The sequence below is a fragment of the Morone saxatilis genome, unplaced genomic scaffold (genome assembly GCF_004916995.1).
Source record: "Morone saxatilis isolate NCDOM2014 unplaced genomic scaffold, NCSU_SB_2.0 Contig4, whole genome shotgun sequence".
Lineage (NCBI taxonomy): Eukaryota > Metazoa > Chordata > Actinopteri > Moronidae > Morone > Morone saxatilis.
The window spans coordinates 465,835-488,570 of NW_023339984.1; the positions used below are offsets into that span (position 1 = coordinate 465,835).

Here is a 22,736-nt window from a genome sequence, read left to right on the forward strand (position 1 = left end):
AAACTAGTGTCAAAAAATCAGTTATCAAGACAAAATTCTGAGAACCACTGGTTACCAACCTGTGGGTTGGGACCCCCACTAGAGCTTCATGGGGGTGTCACAAGGCCTTTCCGATTTAAAGGGGTGTAAGAAAAAAAATATGTAGGCCTATATCTCAGCATTTTGTTTATGTATGTGAAGAAAACTAATTATTATTTAAGATCTAAACTTTGAACACCTCAGCCTGCATTAGAAAAGTACGCAGTTAAAACAACCAAAGAGGCAAAGACAAGCATCAGGAAGAAGAACCGACTGAATTTGTCAAGAAGGAAGCCTATTAAGTATGTATGGTTGTTTTTAAATACATAAATATTTTTATGCATGGGAAGGCAGATTTCTTAGTAGTAGTAGTAGTAATCTACTGTTGAGTCTCTGTACTAACTAATCAGTTAAAGTAAATGCTTTTTGAAGCAGAGAAGAAAACAACAACCAGAAAAAAGTCTTGAACTACAGAAATGAATGTGTGATAAGGCCTATCTGAATGAAATCTTGCATTTATAAATGACTGTGAGATAATAATAATAATAATAATCAGTGTGCCACCTCTAATAAAAAAGCTACAATATACATACATTTTACTTCCAATATATATTATTTTGCCTCATGTTATCCAGAGCCATAGTCATGATGAAGACTGTACATTTGATCTAAATATGAAATATCCATAACATATGTAACTTAGTTAAGGTTTGCCAGTTTACTCAATGATATAAAAGGGCCCCCTTAAGGAAAGGGATTGGGTACCACTGGTATAATGGATTGCAATTTGGAACAACGTGCATCTTGGGGAATGATCTATGAAAATACTTCACACTCACATTTCAAGCTTATCTCATGAATTGTGTTAGGATATTTTACAGATGACTACAGTGTGACTCAACAGTTACATGTTGTGCAGATTACATCACTGGATATGAGATGTGCCACTTCTGTAATTTTCCATTTTTTGAATTACTAAATACGAAAGATTACGAAAAATGGTTCAGACGAAAAAAAATCTGCCCTACCCGGCCTTTTGTCTGCGTTGACAAATGGCTGAACTGAGTAAAAAATATTTACGCCGGAGTAGCCCGGGTGAAAGGAGCTTGGTTAGCTCTCACGCAGTTGGCTTATAAAACGTAACCCCCGCCCCCTTAGCATGCTAACGGTAACACAATCGTACACTACTCGAGACGCTACAGTCCGCCTATTTTATATGACGTACAAATTGACCAATCAGAAGCCTCTGTGGGCGGGCGTATGGCTAAATGACGGCGATGTGTTGCAATGAGAAAGCCTCTTTGTGTGTTGTCGACGTATATAAGACATTTCTGCCGCAGTTTCTTTCTTTGGAATAATGTCGGCTGAATATGATAATAGGTGAGGAAAACTATTTATGGTTGTATGGGTATTTCTCATTTCACGATTCGATTTACTTGTTTACGTAAAAATATCTGTGTTTTTTTTTTTTATGACTGAGCGAAGTAGACATTGAGCGAAGCGTGCTGGTGATTCTGTTTTCGACTAACGTTGGCGCTAAGGCCTGCCGAAAGCCTGCCTCAGACTAAAGTCACCGGGCTTCACATTTCATGAACCAATACCGTGAACGTATGTTAGGATTTGGCTAGTTAAAAGCGTGCTTCCCGAATTATGAACTACATCTTTGTTTAAGGTGGCATGAATGTTTGTGATCGCCGTTTGTCTTGACTGATGCAAATTAAATGGCAACCGGCGCCTGGGTAGCACGTGAACGAGCGTGGTGTAGGCCTTCGCAAATTAAATTGCAAATGCTTCTGTTGCTAATGCATTAATATCAAATTTAAGGGTATATACGAACGGTGAAAGTTCCTTCTTATCACATCGCAGAGGAGATAGCCCTCGATTTGGCGGTACAAATTACATTTGTTCATTTTTTACATAGGACGCACATGGTCGTGGTAGTGTTAATCGGGGGTTGGACAATGCCGGTAGTGTAGGCCGCTAAGTGCTGTTGGAAGCTTTTTTTCCTAACACTGCTGTGGGTGAGGTGTATGTTATCTTCATCAAGCAAGTGCCTGGTTTCTATCAGTGTAACGTTGGAATCGTTAAAAGGTTTCGCTGACTGGACGCGTTCTATAAAAGGCCACATGAAGAGAGAGGCCTGTTGGCAGTGGCTTCAGCGGGCCGGGTTACAACCATACGAGCTTTTTCTTCTTACTAGCGCACGTTTTTCTATCGAACCACACAATAAAATCCGCCATTCACAATTGGTTATAGTCAAAATAGTTTCATGTTGTATGCTAGCTGTGGCCGTTGTTCCCATCGACTCGCTTTCGACTTTTCGGCCCTGACTGGAGAAACGACCATCTTGAATGAATGTAGTAGAAATGGCGGACTCGTGAAAAAGGCGTTTGCCTATAAGCACTGATAAAACGACAAATCTTAACTCTCGATCCATCTGACCGGAAATGGTGTTTAGGATGTCGCATATGACCACAAAATACAAACTTAGTTCTAAAGGCTTCTCAAAAGATTAGCGAATATGACATAACGCACATCGTTTTACGAGTGGTTGTACAGAATTGGACAATGGGCAGTATTTTTGTTGGGGTTTTCATTCATCCATCCAGTTTATGGTCAAATGTTTAAATTTTGGATTGATTTGACTTGTCTTGTGATTATCAGAGACAATGGCCCAGAGGGCATGGAGCCAGATGGGATCATCGAGGTGAGTAAAACTCTTTACAACAGTCAGTCTCATCCATTACATGTCCAAGATATTTTGAGGAAGCAGTAGGGAACCTCTTACTGTCATGCAGATTTGCGTGTATGTTAAAGTGCATGTGTCTGAATCTGTTTGACCTTGTTTGTCTTGCCCCCCTCCAGAGCAACTGGAATCAGATTGTGGACAGTTTTGATGAGATGAGCCTGCGCGAGACTCTGCTCAGGGGAATTTATGCCTATGGTTTTGAGAAGCCTTCCGCTATCCAGCAGAGAGCCATTGTCCCTTGTATCAAGGGTAAGTGGAACATGGCTTTACTAAAGAAAACTCTAAATGCCCTCTTTTGCTATGTATAAACGTCCACTGACTATGGTTACCTTTTTAGTCTTTTCAGTTCAGTAAACAGACAAATAACAAGTTGCATCTGTACACAAAGTTCATTTCATTGTTTTTAACGTGTGTAGTGTTGGAAGCTTGGCTGGGAACAGCGCTCTTTTTCAGGAAGCTGCCCAGTCTTGTTTTTTAATTTGTCGTGTATGTATGTGTGTGTATGTATGTATGTATGTATGTATGCATGTATGCATGTATACATACATATATACATACACACATACTTTTAAGAATACAGTATATTACTCCACCTAATAGCACACCTGCAGTACTTCTGCACCATCTGAGAAGTGAGTGACGATGACAAAATGCCTTGCTAGGAAAATGATTTGACCCCTGTTATAATAAATATTTTGAGTCTATGGGGAGCAAACGTTTAAAGGTGTATTACTGCCTCCTATTGGAGTTGATCAGTGCTTACCCTATATCATGGCTGTAGCAGACACTGTTTTTTTTTTCAGTCCAACTGCTTCACTAGTTTAAACCAAATCTTCAATGTTTTTTGACGTGTCATTTCTCAGACTGCAGCAGTACTGTATAGCATGTAAACAACTAGATTTGGGAACTTAAGAGGAAAGCTATGCATGCTTTAGCAGAGCTAGTGGATCTGTGCTGTTCTCCTGTATTGCATGTACATCAATGCAATGGTTTGACAGCCAAAATGAGATTTGATGCAGGTTCTCTGGTTAAAGTTATGAAGCCAGGTTTAGGGGGCTGCTCTACACAACATTGTCAGGACTAAAGGGTCACTTCTGACAGAATGGAAGAGAAACATCCCAGGTCCAATTGGCATACTTGTGCTATATGGCCACATTAACTATAATATTAATAATGAAATGATAAGATTTTGATATTATATCTTGACATTAGAGATTGCTGTCCTGACTGGAGATTTGAAAATGCAACTAAATGGGTGGTTTTTCAGCACAAATTAAAGATTCAACACTTGGTCTTGCTTAAAGAACTTCTATTCAAGCCCTCAGCCCCCTATTTATAAAACAGACTAACCCCAGAGAAGAAAAACCCATGTAGGAGTTATTTATACACATATATCACCTAGATGTGGAAATTATCAGTTCTAGTAAAGTCTAGACTTGGGTTTGTCCCAAGGGGTATTGGAATTTGGGTTGCATATTGGCTTTTAACAAAGTGAAAAATTTGTTGCTTATACTTAAATTTATAATCCCTGGCACTGGATCACTGGACTGATCTTGTACATATTGCATCTTGAAGTTACTAAACATGGAATTAAAGGTTTATGGGTTATTTGATGACTGTTCAATTTATAGTGAAGTGTTTTTTCTTTAGTTTTCAGTTCCCCTTTCTCTGGGTACACTATTGAAGTCTTTAAAGAACATGTGTTTCTGGGTTTTTTGTTTTAGGTTACGATGTGATTGCTCAGGCCCAGTCTGGCACTGGGAAGACTGCCACCTTTGCCATTTCCATCCTCCAGCAGATTGATGTGGAGCTGAAAGACACTCAGGCCCTGGTTTTGGCTCCCACCAGAGAACTGGCTCAGCAGGTAGGTTGTCAAACAAAAGAACCGGGGGGGAGATTGATGACATATTTTTTTTGCCGTAAGACTTTTTGAGTGATTGAATAAATAAATTGGAGTTTATGGCTGTAGCATTTTTCACCATTTGATGTAATTTTAATCAGCCAGGCCAGCCGTGAATCAAACCAGCCTCCCAGTTTAGTGCACTTCAGATAGTCTATTCCTGCTGCTAACTCTTTCACTATAATAATACATGGTGTCCGGTACAATCAGAACTGCTGTATAATGATGAAACTCATGCGTGTCAACTGACTGTGTAAACCCCTGGTGTGGTGTTGCTCTGGTTGGTGTTTTTCCAGCTTGAGTCCATGGCACAGCAGGGGTCCACGGACATGATCATAAATCACTTCTGAATACAGCTTATGTTTACATGTGTACTACATAATGTTTTTGCTCCTAAGAAAAAAGGAAAGGAATTGTCTTTGCTAAGTTGTAAATTGGTTTGATCTCAGTCAAAATCTGGCATGTTTGAACGTTTACGGTTTTTAGTTTCCTAAAGCATAAAACTTTTCTTGTTTAGATCCAGAAGGTGGTCCTGGCTTTGGGTGACTACATGGGAGCCAGTTGCTATGCCTGTATTGGTGGGACCAGCATTCGCACCGAAGTCCAAAAGCTGTTGGCTGAAGCCCCTCACATTGTGGTGGGAACCCCTGGCCGTGTCTTTGACATGTTAACTCGCCGAAACCTCTGTAAGTAATGTGAATTATGACCAATGCTGAGCTGTCAGTAGGTTAACTTTTTCGCATATTGCAGTGTATTTTGACAACCGTTAAAGTTGGTTGCACAAAGAGCTGCTGTATAATGATTCCATGCGTGTCAGCTGACTCTGTAAACCCTCATTATGGCGTTGCTCTAGCTGGTGTTCTGCTAGCTTCAGTGCTCAGTGCAGCATGGGTCCAGAGATAGTCACTACTAGACTACATTCCTGTAAACTGTGTGGACAGTTTGTTTCCTTTAAAAACAAATCTCTAATGAATTAAATAATGTAAAGCTAATTTTAGTGGCAAATGTATTTGTTCTACTAAATTGACAAATGCTGCACTTTATTTGTTGCCATTGTATTGGAAATGCGTTTGTGTTCACTACATTCGGCCCATACAGAACTATAGCAGTAGATGGGGNNCGGGGGGGGGGGGAACATCAAAATAAAGGGGTATAATAACGGTGAACATTGTGATTGTGTAGTATCAACAATTCCCTATCAGCATGTCCTTTGGTTGGTCCTGGAGACATGCACCCAGCATTTGAAACCCCAGTACAGCAAACAAACGTGTAGTCTGCTTTATTTCCATTTCCAGCTTCTAAGAACATCAAAATGTTTGTGCTCGACGAGGCTGATGAGATGCTTAGTCGAGGGTTCAAGGACCAGATCTATGACATCTTCCTGAAACTGTCAAGCAGCACACAGGTAAGGGCTGAATCACATGGCTCATGCAAGACACCCTTGAGGAAAAAGTTTCCAATACATTTTTAACCAGCTTGGCTTTTTAAATTTTTTTTATATATAAAGGTTGTCCTACTGTCGGCCACTATGCCGGCTGATGTTTTGGAGGTCACAAAGAAGTTTATGCGTGAACCTGTCCGAATCCTGGTGAAGAAGGAGGAGCTGACTCTTGAGGGCATCCGCCAGTTCTACATCAATGTGGAGAAAGAGGTGGCAAAACATTTTCCAGTTGATATGGTGTTTAGTTGGCATAGTAGACGCAGTCTGAGAATGGTCACATTGAATTTAACTTTGTGTACAAGATGACCATGGTGCCCTGTAGTCACCTAGCTAGCACTGCTTATACAGCACCACGAACTACATTATTAATCTGATTATTTTTGGACAACAGTTTCAACAAACTAGAAAATTTTCTGCAAAAATGCATGTGACTTTAAAAATAGTAACCAAAACATTTAGGAAAAAATAAAGAATTGTGTGAAAGCAGAGTCAGCATTAGCATCCACACTAAATCTTTTAGCTTTTATGAAGGTTGCGTTTATTGCGGGACTTGTATTGGACTGCATTACAATTTGCTCGGTTTACCTAATAAAATGCGAGTGTGATGGAGTCACGAGTCTTGAAGGTCATGCTTTGTATACATGAACTGCTTTTGCTTATGCTGGCTGTGTCTGACCTGTCGGTGGTCTTCAGGAGTGGAAGCTGGACACGCTGTGTGACCTCTATGAAACCCTGACCATCACACAAGCGGTCATCTTCATCAACACAAGGAGGAAAGTAGATTGGCTCACTGAGAAGATGCATGCCAGAGACTTCACAGTCTCTGCTCTGGTAAGGGTCCACTTGTCTTCTAAACAGTTTTAACTGCTTTGGATCCAGCCAAGGCCGTCTATTATTGAAGGTGAATGCTTTAGGTTACCATTTTTAGCTGGAAGTATCTTGAATCCAGCAGGTGACTCTTTGTGCTTTTATATTAAGGCCCCACTGGTCAGCACTGTCACTTGGGCAAAGAAATGTGTTTTTGCTGACACAGGATGTTAAGCTGGCAGGATCACAATCATTTGGCTCAATTCTTGTGCACAATCTTTATTCATGGTGTGGTAAATTTATCACTAAACTGCTGGAAATGTAGTTGATGCATTTAATCTTCTGATTCCTCTATCTAAATAATAAATTGGATTTCTTTATTACTCTGCTCATACTGTGGAGTGTACTGTAGGTTTGACATTGTCTTCTTGTATCTTCCAATCTTGTAGCACGGTGACATGGACCAGAAAGAGAGAGACTTGATCATGAGGGAGTTCCGCTCTGGCTCCAGTCGAGTCCTCATTACCACTGACCTGCTGGTATGTAAAATAACAGCCTGTTATAGTTTCTGCTCATACTTTTGACAGCGGTGTCTCAAACACTGCATACATGTACATTCACTGATTCAGCTATGTCTTTCCAAGGTGTAACAGAGTAATAAAAGTAGTGGTTGAGTAAATATCTTTGCTTTCTTAAACATCCACTCTGCATTTGTAAAACTAAAGCAAAGACTATCGAGCAATGTCCGATTAGCCTTGAAGAAGAGTATTGTGTGCAGTCCAAGGTTCCCTCTCCTCCCATCTGCAGTGCTGGTGCAGGACTGAATGTTCCTTGGTAAAGAATCCTATCTGCCCTCCACTGTGGCTAGGTTTAAATCCTTGACTTGCAACTAATTGGCAGAATACACTCTTGTCCTTGTTTTAAAATATAATTTTTTTTGATGCAATGACAATTTTAAATGAAGTAGAAAGTTGATGCTTGACATCGGTAATTTCCACTGCTTTTGTGCTCTATGGATACAAATGACTATTTGATGTAACGTCATTGTTTCCCCCCCAGGCCAGAGGTATTGATGTCCAGCAGGTGTCCCTAGTTATCAACTACGACCTGCCGACCAATAGGGAAAACTACATCCACAGGTAAAAAGCACATGGGTGCCAATGTCAAATTATGGATTTGCTTGAACAATAGGTATAATGGAAGTACTACATTGTGTTCTTCAAAATGGTTAAGTTGCATATCATACATGCATGGGATGTAACTTCTGTTTTTTTTTATTAGAAAATGTAACATTTGAGGGCTTCCTTATTTATTACTAACCAAGTACCTATTACCTGTCATGATGACTTTCTTTAGTACCTATATAGATTATTTACAAGTTGGAAATGTTTTTGGGCCATAAGTTAATACTATTGTCAACCATCCAGTCATAATTGCAACTTGTTGGTCATTCTAGGTAATTTTATGGTTAATGCTGTTTTCAAAATGCACAGTGTTTTCTGCCCTCATGTGCCTAAACTCTAAATGTCTTTAGTTGTTAAACACTCGTCAAAAACCTTATGTCTGTAAACACTTGATCTCTCTTCCATCCTGTATGATGTGAAGATGAATCAGATACAATTTGCCACTGCTAGATGCTCTTAGCTGAGTGAAACAGAATTAACTTTTTTTTTTTTTTTTTCCCTCCTCGTCAGGATTGGTCGGGGTGGTCGTTTCGGCAGAAAGGGAGTAGCCATCAACATGGTGACTGAGGATGACAAGCGAACCCTGAGGGATATTGAGACATTCTACAACACCACCGTTGAGGAGATGCCCATGAATGTGGCTGATCTTATCTAGAAGAATCCACACGCCCTTCGTCCACCCCACCCCGCTTATTTTAGAAGTCAAACCTTGTTTCTTATACGATCTGAATTCTAAGAACTTTCTTTTGCTAAATTCCACCATGACTTTACCCTCAACAGGAAGGAAGAATGCAGCCATTATTCCTTCTCAACCTTTGAAATAGTCTTGGGCCATCGTGAAAGGATGAGTTACTGACCTGCTTCGTCTGCTCGCCATATTCCATTAGCCCACATTGGCACCCGAATTCTTCCTACAGCTGAGCTCTCTACTCTCAAACTTAAAGCATTAATTTGAACGTTTCCACATTGATGTCTAAAACAGGACTTTTAACATAAAATGAGTGAGGTTGTAACTGGGTCTGACAAGTGCAAAACATAACCCTGTTTCCAAAAGCACATTTCAAAACGTAAATGGTCGGGGGGGCCACAAAATTACAAAGCTCACTTTTTTTTTTTTATTTTAAAGGTTAATGGCTCTGTTAGCAAAGGCTTAACATTAAATTAATATCTTTGCTCAGCTGGTAACATACACAGTGCTAACACGAAGATGATTGAAGCTTTTGAGAAATGTGGCTGTGATTTGTACCTGTAGTGTCTCCAGGTGCTGCACTGCTTGTGATGGATGAATGGTTTAGACTGCAGTTAAGTTTGGAGTCAACACACTGATCTAAATTGAATGGGGGAGAAAATGCTGCATTTGACCGATCAGTATTTAAACAACCTTCAGTGTACTTAAACAGCCTTAACACACATCCATGATCATGTTAAGAACAGAGGTTTGGGGGCTAGAGTACACAGGGCATATTCAATAAAAAGACCTGTATAGTAAAATCCATCATGAATGAGTTGTTTACCATTTTGATCCTTTTACTGCTGTTTCATATATATATTTTTTTTATTGCTATTGTACATACTGCTTGACTTGTACAGTCATTTGTGCAGTAGCATTCAGTTGAAGACTGACTGACTGGGCGCCACAGATGTTTGGAGGCAAAAACAACGGTGAGTTTTGTGGAGACTTTGCCTCCTAACCCTGACGACCTGGTTGGATTTTCATCTCTCTTTGACGTTATTGTTCATTTAGATTTTATTTTTAAACAAAATATTGGATTTTTGATAAGTGGTGGTGACTTTTTGTAACCTACCTCGCCAAAATGTGTGGGGGAGGGGGGGGGCGTTTCACATGAAAGGACCAAACTACAGATGATTAAGTATATAGAGATCCCCACCCCTGAAATCTCTACTCTTTCTAAGCGCTCTCATATTAAAATGCCTGTCATCATGGGGTTTGGTGTCTGGTTTAGGAGAACTGTCATGTTTTGGGGTGTATAGTCAGTGCTATTTTTTAAAATGACTTTACGGAATTGTTAACCATTTTTGAGACAGAAACAGTGTATCAAGTTTTCTACATTGGATTCTGTATAGTATTTATTTTAATGGTCTTTAAAAAAAATAAAGGTTTCTCCTTTTTAACAGTGTAAACTGGCCTCTGCATTGTTGAATAGCATGAAAGCTCTTACGGCCAAATCCTGTGTGGAAAGGCTAGTAATGGATTGACACCATCTGTAAATTGACAGCTGAACACAGGCTATGTTGAATCAACGCATACCTGTGCTTTTTGTGAGTGGTTCCTCTGAAACCAACTCAGTTGGATCCAACTGCTGGCCCTGATAGACATAACAGACGTTTAATATGTAATACCAAGTTTTTGACTTCACGTTTCTGCTTTATCATTTGGTTCAAGTTGGTTTAGTGATTATTTAATAACTTGGTCTAAACCGTGAAACAACTTGAATGCCCTTTTATTTATCTTGTGATTCTTTACTGATCTGCCATTTCGAGCTGCATCTTTACAGTGCTAGTGGCGGTCTTCAGCCTGGACTTAATTTAGAACATCTTGGCATGTCTTTACTGATTGTTGTCTTTCTGCAATAAACATTGAATTGTATATCGTTGTCATGTCATTCAGTAGTGTGCTCACCCCACATACAAAATCCAAGGGGAACCAAAGCAACTTTCACCTGTATGATCCAGCTGTTTGGCCTTTATCATAAACATGGGCTATTCTGCCAAATCCATGCCATTGGTATGTTTTTCAGCACTTTATTAACACACATTTAACCATTCAAAAGGTATAACTGAAAAGCCTGACCTAAATGTTGGATACATCTCTTTCCACAGACTAATTTCTGTGGCGTGATTAATATGGACTTGTTATTCCACTAGAGGGTGACATTGTTCTTTCTTCACTCTGAAAACATTTCAAACTGCAGGAAGAATCTCCCTCCTGACACATTCTGAGAGAATATTCAAACAGTAGACATGAGTTTCAGATTTAGAATGTGAATGAAAGATCAGATCCGATGTTGATCCTGTAACATGATTATTGGTCTTGCTGTTTTGTCCTGTACCTGTTTCTCGCAGTATCATTATTATCACTATTTCCCTTTGGATTTGGAGTTAGGGAAAATTTTGGTAGAGATGTAAATAAATTTGCATTTAATATCTTATTTCATTTGTTCAGGTACCCTGTGGAGTCAGAGGTTTGATCACTGTTGACATTTCTAAGCCTTGTCCATATTTTGTCTGCCTCATTGATTGTCCTTTGGATGTTGCTTTCATTTCTTTAGGGTTTTACTTTTTCAACCGCAAAGTCGACAATCAGTACTGACAGTGTTATTTATTGATATTTTTGATCAATCATTTGGATTGTTTTGATCATCTGCCGTCTGACAAAGCGTTTTCATTGATTGTAGCAGACAAAAATGCCATGATTTGGAAAAAATGAGTGAAACTAAGTTGAATGAATAAGATTTATGTAGGGGGAAAAAAGAGTTTGCTGATGCTATTGTACTTATCTTTATTTCAGTAAAATACAACTGAGAGCCGTTAATGAGTGCTAAATATTGTTTTAGATACATTTTATTGGCTTCTGAATGGAGGCACACCAGAAAAACCTTAATAACCTCTAGGTTTATCACACGCTCTGTGGGGAAAAATGAACTTATTTAGGTACTATTCAGCTTGTTTGCCAGATGTCCATCATGTGTTGAAGTAAAATGTTACAACTTGTTCTGTAATCTGGAACTTACTTATGCCCTCATACTTCCCTCATTATCGCCACTGAAGTGCTGTATTGGAGCAGCTCCCTAGCCAACAGGTCAGACTGTATTCCTCCTTGGGAAGCTTCAGGGTGTAAAAAGATAATGGACTGTACTTATATAGTGCCTTACAAGTCTTCTGACCACTCAAAGCACTTTACACTATATGTCACATTTACCCATTCATACACTAATGGCACAGCATTAGGAGCAATTTAAGGTTCAGTATCTTAATGTGAATGTGAAGGCTCTGGTTGATAGGTTGGTAGGCTCTGTTCCAGACAGAAGGCACAGAATTCATTCATTTCGGTGGTTGAATTATTTATTTTAATTTGTAGCCCATCCACAAATATAAATGTAGGAATATGAGTGGAAGTCACAGTATGGCAGCTGGAAGAAATATTAGAGGGATATACTTTGATGAATACTTGTCTGAAATAATGTATGTGTATCTTAGGACATCAATGTTCAACAGCACCGCAAGAAGTAATGTTTCTTTATGTGGAGAGGTAGAAAGTAAAGGTGTGAAGGTTTGGGTGGTGGTCATGATGCAGAAGAGTTCTTGTTGAGTCACAGATAGTTAGATTCCACACTGCCACAATCTTTCCCTGACATTAACCATACTGCCATGAGCACATATTGTAAGAACCAATTGTTCCAAATTTGGCAACATTTAAAAAAACTTTGAATGTAATCTGGGGTTTTGCTGAATTGAGAATCGTTTCAATATTATATTGGTATGTACAGATATGTGGTGTGTTTATAACATAATCCATAAATATTATCTGTCCTTAAACATATGTGTCCACAGTCAGAATCACTAATTTATTGTCATGTATTTGTTGTTTTATATTGGGGTGTAGTGCTTAAAGGACCAGTGTATATTCAGTGGTATCTGGCTGTCAATTTGCAGAATGCAACCATTTGAATACTGTTCAGCCTTCCAAGTGTGTAGGAGAAACTAGGGTGAGCGCGAAAAATGCAAAAGGCCCTATCTAGTTTCCTATCTGTTCTGGGCTACTGTAGGAACATCAATCAAGGAAATGTATTCATCATTATACAACACAAGGTTGTATAATGCAATTAAAGTTTAAAGATAATCAAATTTATAGAATAACATAAATGATAAATAAAATAGAATAATGATGAAAGCTTGCACACTGACCTTGATCTGATGTTCTGTAGACCATATTTTACAATAATGTAGGGCTTTTTGACAACAGGCATAGCAACCAAGGAAAAGATCCATCCAAAAATGCCTGGATTGCCCCCAAACCTGACCATATGGATTATCTCTTGAAAACCCTGGTTGTTACTAATGCTAGAAAAAAATAATTAATGGGCTGCAGGATACTTATATACTTATTTATGATCCCCCTGTATGAAGAATGTTGCCTAACACCTATATTATCTGTATACATAGACATATATATTAACTGGCCACATTGGGGCAGAAGAACTCCACAACAAGATGAAAACACACCACGTTTTCAACTTATTGAGTTGTTTTGGCTCACTTGCCATTAAACAAAACCATTGCTTATAGATTTACTCTAGGCACTTTAGGCCATATCTAAAATAAAATATTCCCATGATTCTCTGCACTAATATGAAACTATGGAGTCGGTAATATATAATAGAAAATAAACAATACATACAGTACAGAGTCTCACAATTAATTGTCCATTTCATTATCGTCCTGTGAACCTGATCCAAAATTTCAGAAGCTGCTTCATATTAATTGCAGATATTCAATGCTAAAGCACATTTTAAAACTTTATCCCAATTCATTTGAGAGAGAGATTAATATTCATCATTACTGAGACTGAGTGAAACACTTCTGTCCAAAAGGACTTGACTGCAGGGCAATGCCAAATCCTGTGGCATCCACAGCATATGGGTCAAAGTTTCTACTTGTTTACAACCATGCCAACAGCGCTAAGAGAAGCTCGGGTCTGTTTTTTACGTCTTGAGGGTGTGATATATGCTCTGTGGAGGATTTTTTATTGTATAATTCTGAATCTGTCCTACTTTGATATTACCAGAGGGTCCCTCCACATTCTTTCCCATTCTGTCAGACCCCTAGATCTTGAGTGATGATGAGTCTGAATGTTGGCATTCAAGGAGGACTGGGATAACATTTTGTAACAAACCTGATACAGTGTGTCTGGATGATGCTAAAGACCTGAAATGTTTCTGTCTCGTAATTGTAATCAAGGTATTCTTTGGGAAATTTTGAGAGGATTGATTTCAATTGAGCATATTGCAAAAATCCAATTAAAATCAAGTCTTATATCTCCTTCTAAGCTCCTCAAAGGATAAAATCTCCCAATTCTCTCCAAATTGTGAAATTTCTGTAATATTGTGATCCTGCCAACTATTGTATGACAGTGGGTTCCCTGCAGCCTTAAAAATAATTTTGTGCCACATTGACAGGAAGCAAAAACTTTTCTAGTAATGTCCACTTTTTTAATACTTAACTTAACAATACCATTATTTAGCTTTGTAGGTGGAACAGGATGATACCACAGTGATGATAATGAGACTAATCCCAACTACCTGTGCTTCTCTTCATCACAAATTGCTTCAGTATAATGCTCAGTGCACACATACAGTATTTTTCAAATTCAGTGACATCCAAAACTTTGTCAAGGGTAAAGAAAACACTGCATATGCCTTACAGCAAGGCTACTGGTTTCAGCTAAAATGTAAAAAAATGTCAAGCTTCATTCACAGGTCCAAACCCCAGCCTAACTCTAGGATTAAAACTTCTCTTCGGTCTTCATCTACAAAAACAACATCAGAAGTGTTAGAAATATTACAGACAAGGTCATGAGAGACACACACACATCTTTCTATACCTGTCTACCATCTAACCTACTTGACATAAGGCATTACATCACCCCTAACTTTAACTTTAACCATCACACTAAATATCTCACCCCAACCATTACTGTTTGTAAATACACACCTCTGATACGTTATTACCATATTAAGTTAGTGTGGGTCACTGGCCATTAACCTAAAGCATGGCTTATAGGTTTACTCCTCTAGGCTATATTTAAAGCTGCAGTAGGGCATTTTTAAAAAATAATATTTTTGTCATTTTAGCTGAAACTTCACTATATTCTGACATTAGTACATGTGACAGATAATCTGTGAAAAACCAGTTTGGGTTTTTTGCAAGATTCCACGGGCCTGGACAAAAACAACCAAGCAAAGAAAGATAGTTGATTGTTGAGTCTCATTCCCAAGGTGTCAAATACAGATGCTCTGGGACTGGGACCCAACAATCAATTATCTACAAGCTTCAAAATTGTCTTTGTATCTTTCTTAGCTCTGATTGGTTGTTTTCATCCAGGCCCAGTGGATTCTTGAAAATGCCATTAGGAGTGCTAGAATCAGACACAGGAACCTGGACACAGTAAAGAAAAAACAGTAACCTACTGCAGCTTTAACATAATTACACCAAAATTACTATTTTTATTTTTTATTATTTTTTTTTAAATCCTTTCCCATTGCTAGTAAGTAATTCCTAGTTTTCTGATGTGTTACATATGACATCACTAACGGGCCAGAAAACAGAGTAGGAAAGCAACATGGAGAGTAGTGACATTTACGTCACCTCGCTGATTCGACTGGGTGCTTTCCACGATACGAAGAACAAAATCGCTATTGCGATTTGTTCCCATAGACTGTAAAAAACAATAAATATTATTCCTGGCTATTTATGTGCCAGTATCTTTAACATACATTGTTAAATATGGCCTACAGGAGTAAACCTATAAGCAATGGTTTAGTTTAATGGCAACTGACCCTGAACAACTCATTGAGGTGATAACACATTTTGTCATGACTTTATTAGATTAAATTAGCATCCACCTAGGTGTCATGTCTCCATTACTGCTGATCGGTGCTGGAGCCGATAAATACCTGTGGCTATTGCAGTCATTTGACCTGGCAATAAATGCTGATTGTACCATTTCCCACTGAAGACAAAAGCCAGATGTTAGTGGGTTTTTTGTCCAGTGTGAAAGGGGCTATAGGCTATTCCCATGATTCACTGCACCAATAACGTGTGTATGCAGCAGCCACACATGCATTGTCATACACAGTGAATACACGATTAACACAAATGAAAACAGCGCTACCTCCAGCTATCATTGACTTGTACCTCCCTGCACCAACACTTCAATGCCCCCGTGCACCACTCCCCAAACATACACACAACATCCCAGGCAGGTTTACTCCTACTAACTTCCCCGGTGTCCCAATATGACGTCCATCCAGCCTCAAAACATGTTACGTCTCTCTGTGTTTTTGTTTCACTCTCAGCCTAGGTGGCCCTTCTTCCAAAGGCACTTTCTCTGTGGCGAAGATAGCCCATCCCATCCCCCAACTGTCCAACACACATACACACTCCTGTTACCCACTCCACCCCCTGTTGGGTGCTAGATTGTGGGGTTGAGAGATGGTTGGGTGGGGTGGGGGGATTATGCGAGTGTGAGACTCGTAAAGAGCCTGCCATGGTCTTTCTGTTGTGTGACGGATGGCTGGGAGGCTGAACAGGCCTGTTTTGCATGAGAAGAGAAGCCAGCAGAGGGGAGAAAAGAGGTCTATTCAATGAGGCCTGTCACCCAAAACCACCCTCCTGCACCGAACCCTCACACCCCACCCCTTCATCATCCATCCCTTCATCCTTTCGCCCCTCCTCCTCCCTTGTTCTCCTTCTCCATCTCAGTCTCCCTTTCTTCCTTCATTTTGTGGCTTTCATTTGGCTGTCTTCACTGCTTCTTTCTCACCCTATAATCTACATCCCACCCCCACTCTGCTGCCCTCCTTACTTCTTGATTTCATCCCACTTAATTTCTGTTCATTCAGATTTTCTCTCCTTTCCATCAAGCTGTTTTTACTTCGGTGAGTTCCATAACATTTGTATCCTCTCATTACTTTGTGGGTATTGTGAATGAGAAGCTATAATGGAAATGTCATTGTCAAAGCTCTTTAACACTAAAATAAGTCATGTGACTTGATGCTCTGACATGCTGACTGAGTCTACATTTGAGTCAGCAGGAGATATTATGGCATAATTAGGTTAAAGCTGCATTCAACAATTTTTAGCCACTAGGGAGCAGAAAAACACTAAAACAAAACAGACAGATATACAGCCACATATTTGTCACAGTTATGTGATATGGTGAACACATTAAATGTCTATACATCCAGCAGACACAGAGCAACATTACCATTCATAAGGAGTCCCTCTCCTTTTAGCTCTGGTTCCGTCTCCACCAACTCCTGAGAAAAATAAGAGAAATATCTGCAAAATGTCAAAATGCTTTTTGCTCCAAATGCCACATGAACAGTGAACAGAATGTTTTATGGTTTTATGGTTTATCAGAGCTTTTTGCCTAAAATAGCTGTTTATTTGGGTTGAGCGACTACTTGGCTTAAACCAGTACATATAATGTACTTTTAACAAGTACGAGTATCAAACAAGTAAAATGTGTCAATATATGTACTCGTAAATATACATATATATGAGTTTTATAAAAAAAAACAACGTAACTGTATTAGTCACTCATATGATAGAAACGTTCCTCTGAAGCTCAATTCTGTAAACAGTATTCTAATAAATATAGCAACTTCTGATCAATCCATATCAATTTCAGGGTTAAAGCTGCAGTAGGTAACTTTTATAAAAATAACTTTTTATCATATTTTTTTAAATTTTCACTATGTCCTGACAGTAGTACACAAGAAAGACAATTTGTGAAAATTATGCTTCCTCTGGCTCGTTCTAGCACTCTGAATGGCATTTGCAAGAATCCACGGGCCTTAACAAAACAACCAATCAGAGCCAAGAAAGATGGTTGATTGTTGAGCCTCATTCCCAGGTTGTCAAATACAGATGCTTTGGGACCCTAGTATTGAGACTCAACAAATAGGACAAAAACCCATTGTTATAAAAGTTACCTACTGCATCATTAAACCTTTATTAGTCCCGCTCACTTCAAGCTAAAGCATCACCACCATTTAAGCCCTGCCCGAGTATGAATACAGCAGGTCATTTAATTGGTTGGACAGATATAGATAATAGTGTACTTGCTCATCCCTACTGTTTATAAGGATTAATTAGAGTCGCTGGACTCAAACCTCCCTGTAACCAAGTACAATGAGCTAAAAAGCTACATAGAGTTGCAGTTTATTGTTAATTCTCAGTGTTCTGTTAATATGTGACTGGATATATACTGAAGTCTCAGTTGTGTTTTTTCATGGTTAATAAAGTGTTTTGAATATAAATAAATGATGTTTATGTCAATTACACATGCTTCCAACAACATTCATGAAATTAGACTGCATATCAAAAAAGAAAGTGAGGTGATTCCATATTAGAGACACTGCTAGAAACCCCCTGAAAACAGTTAACCTGTGACTCTGTGTTCAATTTTTATTTTTTTGTTAAGGCCTTTGCTAGGAGTGTGACATCGAGTCGATGGAAGAGAGTTGTTATATAAGTGCAATCCATTAACAATCAGTTATTTAAACATCTTGATACACTGACAGAATGGGCGAGAATTGGTAACTGATTTTTAAAAAAAAAATGTTTCACAGACAGTTAAGCTGTTACATACAGATGTAGTCATTTGGAGCCCTGACATTTTTGGTGGAGCACCAAATGCACACAGCATTAACTGGCCTCTAACAAGACACAAACAAGACCATCAGAAATGTTTATGTACAGTCATGCTAACTGTTAACTAAAAAGAACACAAGAAGAAATTTATCATTGATGACTCATCAAACTAAACCCAAACGCAATATGCTTTGTGACTGCTGACTAGCATGCTGTAGCCAGAGGTGGCACATGTACACACAGTCTTTACTCAAGTAGAAGTACAAATACTTGTGTAAAAGACTCTGGTAAAAGCAGAAGTACTGATTCAACTTATTTACTAAAGTAAAAGTGAAAAAGTATAGGCTCTAAAATATACTCAAAGTATAAGAGTAAAAATACTCTCTTGGTTACTCTGAAGGACATTCTACTGGCTGTTTCTGTGCAAAACTAACTGAAACTTCAAATAGGTTTGAGTCTCCCTCTCTGTTATGTCTTTCATGTTGTTTTCTTCATGTTACTTCTGTCATGCCCAATATGCAGTGAAATTGGAAAGTTGTAGAATGATGGGGCTCCCCTCAAATACATTAACACTAAAGTAACATGCCTGTTTTTAAAATATAATGATTAGAAAGTACAGATATTTGAGTAAAAATATAGGGAGTAAAAACAAAAAGTTGTCAGAACAATAAATACTTGACTTCTGATGGAGAGGCTGAAGCGCATAGCCGCTTAGCCTCAATGCCAAAAGCAGTCGGTCAAAGTTCATTCCCCTTTTTAAATTCAAGTAACTTTTAAAACTTTATTTAATTAATAATGGAAGTGGAACAATACAAGAAGGTCAAAGAAGGGTAGAGAGGTGCTGCAATACTAATTTATAAAGAGTAAATTCTTAGACAGACACAGGCTTAAAGATAGCAGGATATGGCTCAGATATCTCAACTGTTATTGAACCCTGCAGCAGACAATAAAAAGAAGAACACACTCTGGTGACTTAATAGAAGTATTTTGAATGATTGATTATGTCAGGAATTTGTGCTGTGAAATTTAAAGATTATATGGTTAACAACAATAATGTAGAAGTGTCAATGGGACGCCTGAAAAATCAGTGATCAGAGAAAAGCTTATAGCCCTCACATCACATAAATTGTTTTAGAGAGGGAACACGTTGAAAGCACCACACCACATATATTAAATCAAATATCCAATGTTAAAAAAAGAAATGAATAAACTGTGTGTGGAAGAATTGGGAAAAAAAGCCACACTTATTCAGCAGAGATATTATAAGAATGGCTCAAGAGCCTTAAAACTTTTGGCATGGAGGCTAAGGAAGCAACAGGCAAACAGTACCATATATGAAATTAGGGACCCCAGAACTAAAAAAGTGTGTCATAAATTAGAAGAAGACTACTACAGATATCTATATAAGGAATCGAGGAATCGAGAATAGAGTCACTAGATTTACCCTCCATAGGTGAAGCACAGAATTAAGCCCTAAAGGCAGAGATTACAAAGAAGGAAATAGGGAAAGTAATTTCTAGATTAAAGGCTAAAAAAGCACCAGGAATAGATGGCTTTTCAGCCCAGTGGTATAAGGCCTTTAGGGATCGAATAGTCCCCATACTTTTTGACTGCTTTAATTATACCTAAAGGAAATGAACCACTGAGAGCATGGAGGGAGGCAATAATTTTGGTTATTCCAAAAGAGGTAAATGGTAAATGGACCTGTATTTGTAAAGAGGCTTTCTAGTCTTCCAAACACTCAAAGCGCTTTTCTACACTACGTGCCACATTCACCCTTTCACACACATTCACTCAGTGATGGCAAAGTCCATCGAACAGAACGCGATCATAACGGACACCTCTCTAAGATTATTAATTTGGAGAGAGGTTGCCTGCCACCAAGGGTACCCTCTCAGCCCCACCATTTTTGGCTTATTTATTGAGCATTGGGCACAGTTAATTAGGGATCACCAGTAGATAAGCACACACCACTGTGGCATTATCAGTGATTATATATAATATTATGTTATAGTTTATGGCCGTATGACTAGAGGGAGTCCCTTGTGACCACAGACTAAATAATTTTAATAAGACAAGAAAAACTTTAATTTAAAGTCCGAAATTTGAATAGATGAGGAGAACAGGAGTGTATAGCATTACAAGTGTGAACAAAAACCTAAATTTTAATGAAAAACCTCACAAACAAAGGCCAAGGTTGTGAACAACAAGGCCATTTCTGCTAATCAAAACTGAGGGTGGTGGCAGGAGACAGAACAGAGAGGGAGAGAACTGAAAACTGCTGCTGCCGTTACTTCACCTCTCCCAACTTTGACAAGCAAGTGGAAAAAGAAAGTTTTACAGCAACCCAAACAATTCTCAGCTCTGTGATCATGTAAAGAAAGAACAAACCCGCTGCCATGTTGGCTTTTTCTGTGTCTGATATAACACACACAAATGCAACATGCACACACATAAAGTAAGAGTGTGTGAGGACACGAGAGGGCTGAACTCCACTGCCTTTCCATCCCGTCTGAAGCCACAAAAGTTGACAGACAGATGAAGAAAAGCTGAGAGTGTGGGTGTTGGTGAGTTGTTTTTGTAAGAGGAAAGCTAGGGGAGCGGAGAAGAGGAGGAGGGGAGGAGGAGGAGGAGGGAGAGAGCAAGGTTTGGAAGGGATTCCACACAAGGTCGTCATGGAGATGGAAACGGGAGACTAGACCCTCACAATTTCCAATTAGTCACAAACACATGATCTCTAACACACACCTGCAGCATGCACACACAAATCTGCATACTGCATTGACAAAAGGCATATTCTCATTCTCAGACACAGAAAAACACTTGTGTAGCACTACCACTGGTCCATCATCATTCACTTGCCCACATACATACACAGATTTATGAATTTGTCAGACAAGTGCTCAGAAATCTCTCCTGTCTCACCTATTTGTGTGTGTGATTCTCATCTGTGTTCTGTCTTCCCTTTCTGGGAGGGTAGTTTTTAATCTAGTTTATTTTGAGACCTCTTTAACAAACATTGAAGCTTAATTTTCCCTTAGTTATGCTGCTATAGACCTAGACTATTGGGGGATTTCCCATGGTGCACTGAGCTCCTCTCTCTCTCTTGCTCTATATCTGACTCAATTCAATCCCATTAAGCATGTTACTAGAACTTCGACTTGCTTGTCCCCCGTGGATTCTTGTGTGCAGTTATATGTCCACCTGGCAGGTTCTCATGGATCCTGTCGAGCCTGCCCTGCCGCACGTGTCGGTGTGGCCTGTGTAAACACTGATTATTCAATTTTGTCCCCTCCTCACTTCGTAAATGTGATGTAGGTTAGTTAGTACTTATGTAATACTTATGTCAGCTTGCTAGCTGATAGTTGCGCGCTGTGTTCGCGCATAATGAATCTTTCTGCTCGTCTTGGACACAGACTGCCTGACCCTGGATCATCGTACCCCGTACTCTGGATATCGCCGCAATTAGCATGCAGGAGTTGTCTACGCTTGCGACGATCACGGCTAGCATTGACTCGTTCTAGTTCTGCTGAGATGTAGGCGGTATGTTGTGTGTCGGATCGTGGCGCCAGGTATTTGCTTCTCTGTTCATGCGCGTTCGTTGTACTTGTTCCTTCCAGTCTCTGCTGCGAATCTGCGTTCTCTGCTCGGTCTCCTTCTCCTTCTCTCCCACTGGTCTTGATGCACGCAGGATGAAGAGTCTAGCGCCACGCGTGTGTGGCATGCTTGTAATAGACAAAAAATAGGGGAAGGCTAAGGATTTTTCTTGGCCGCCTCGCCCGCCAACCGGTCGCGCACTAGTCAGTCTCTTGTCTCTAACCGCATTTACTCCCAGTTTGGCACTTGAAGTTTTAGGCTTATTAATCAGTGTTTAGAGATTATCTGCATAGAGATGCTACGGGTGAGAGTTGTTCACACGCTCAATGACAAGGAAGTCAGAAATTTGTCTCTGATGATCAAGTCATCCGAGCATGTTGACAAATAACCTGCTGTCTAGACCTGCATGTGTTTTGAGCATACATGAACTCCTGTTGTCGACAGCTAGATGCTCTGTTTGATAGAATCATTTGCAGCAAATCTTTACCATTCAGTAGACAGGCCCTTTGAATTGACAATTGAATTGAATTTATGGTGACTATAGGAAAGATCACACGGAAATCATGCAATGATGCTGATTGACATGAACTCATGGTTTTGCATCCGGCGTTTCTAGTGTCATATTAATCTAAGGTTAATTAT

At 39.3% G+C, this 22,736-nt stretch overlaps 1 protein-coding gene and 2 non-coding genes across 3 annotated transcripts; all 3 read left to right on the top strand.

Moving 5' to 3' along the window:
- Positions 1 to 1,284: 1,284 nt before the first annotated feature.
- On the top strand, positions 1,285 to 10,241 carry LOC118337913 (eukaryotic initiation factor 4A-I). Its single transcript, XM_035675078.1, has 11 exons — positions 1,285 to 1,398; positions 2,683 to 2,725; positions 2,884 to 3,016; positions 4,492 to 4,631; positions 5,185 to 5,353; positions 5,963 to 6,072; positions 6,175 to 6,318; positions 6,802 to 6,939; positions 7,365 to 7,454; positions 7,975 to 8,054; positions 8,610 to 10,241. The coding sequence occupies exons 1-11, from the start codon at positions 1,376 to 1,378 to the stop codon at positions 8,752 to 8,754; spliced, it is 1,215 nt and encodes a 404-aa protein (XP_035530971.1). The 5' UTR covers positions 1,285 to 1,375; the 3' UTR covers positions 8,755 to 10,241.
- LOC118338571 lies at positions 4,884 to 5,022 on the top strand. The gene has a single exon (XR_004797264.1). It is a non-coding gene; the product is annotated as a small nucleolar RNA SNORD10 (small nucleolar RNA).
- Positions 5,458 to 5,593, top strand: LOC118338572. The gene has a single exon (XR_004797265.1). It is a non-coding gene; the product is annotated as a small nucleolar RNA SNORD10 (small nucleolar RNA).
- Positions 10,242 to 22,736: the final 12,495 nt, after the last annotated feature.

Bases quoted from the DNA above. Each gene is read 5' to 3' on its own strand.
- LOC118337913 (XM_035675078.1), top strand. From the start codon at position 1,376: ATGTCGGCTGAATATGATAATAG. The intron at 1,399-2,682 runs GTGAGGAAAACT...TGTGATTATCAG, and splicing joins TCGGCTGAATATGATAATAG to AGACAATGGCCCAGAGGGCA. The intron at 2,726-2,883 runs GTGAGTAAAACT...GCCCCCCTCCAG, and splicing joins AGCCAGATGGGATCATCGAG to AGCAACTGGAATCAGATTGT.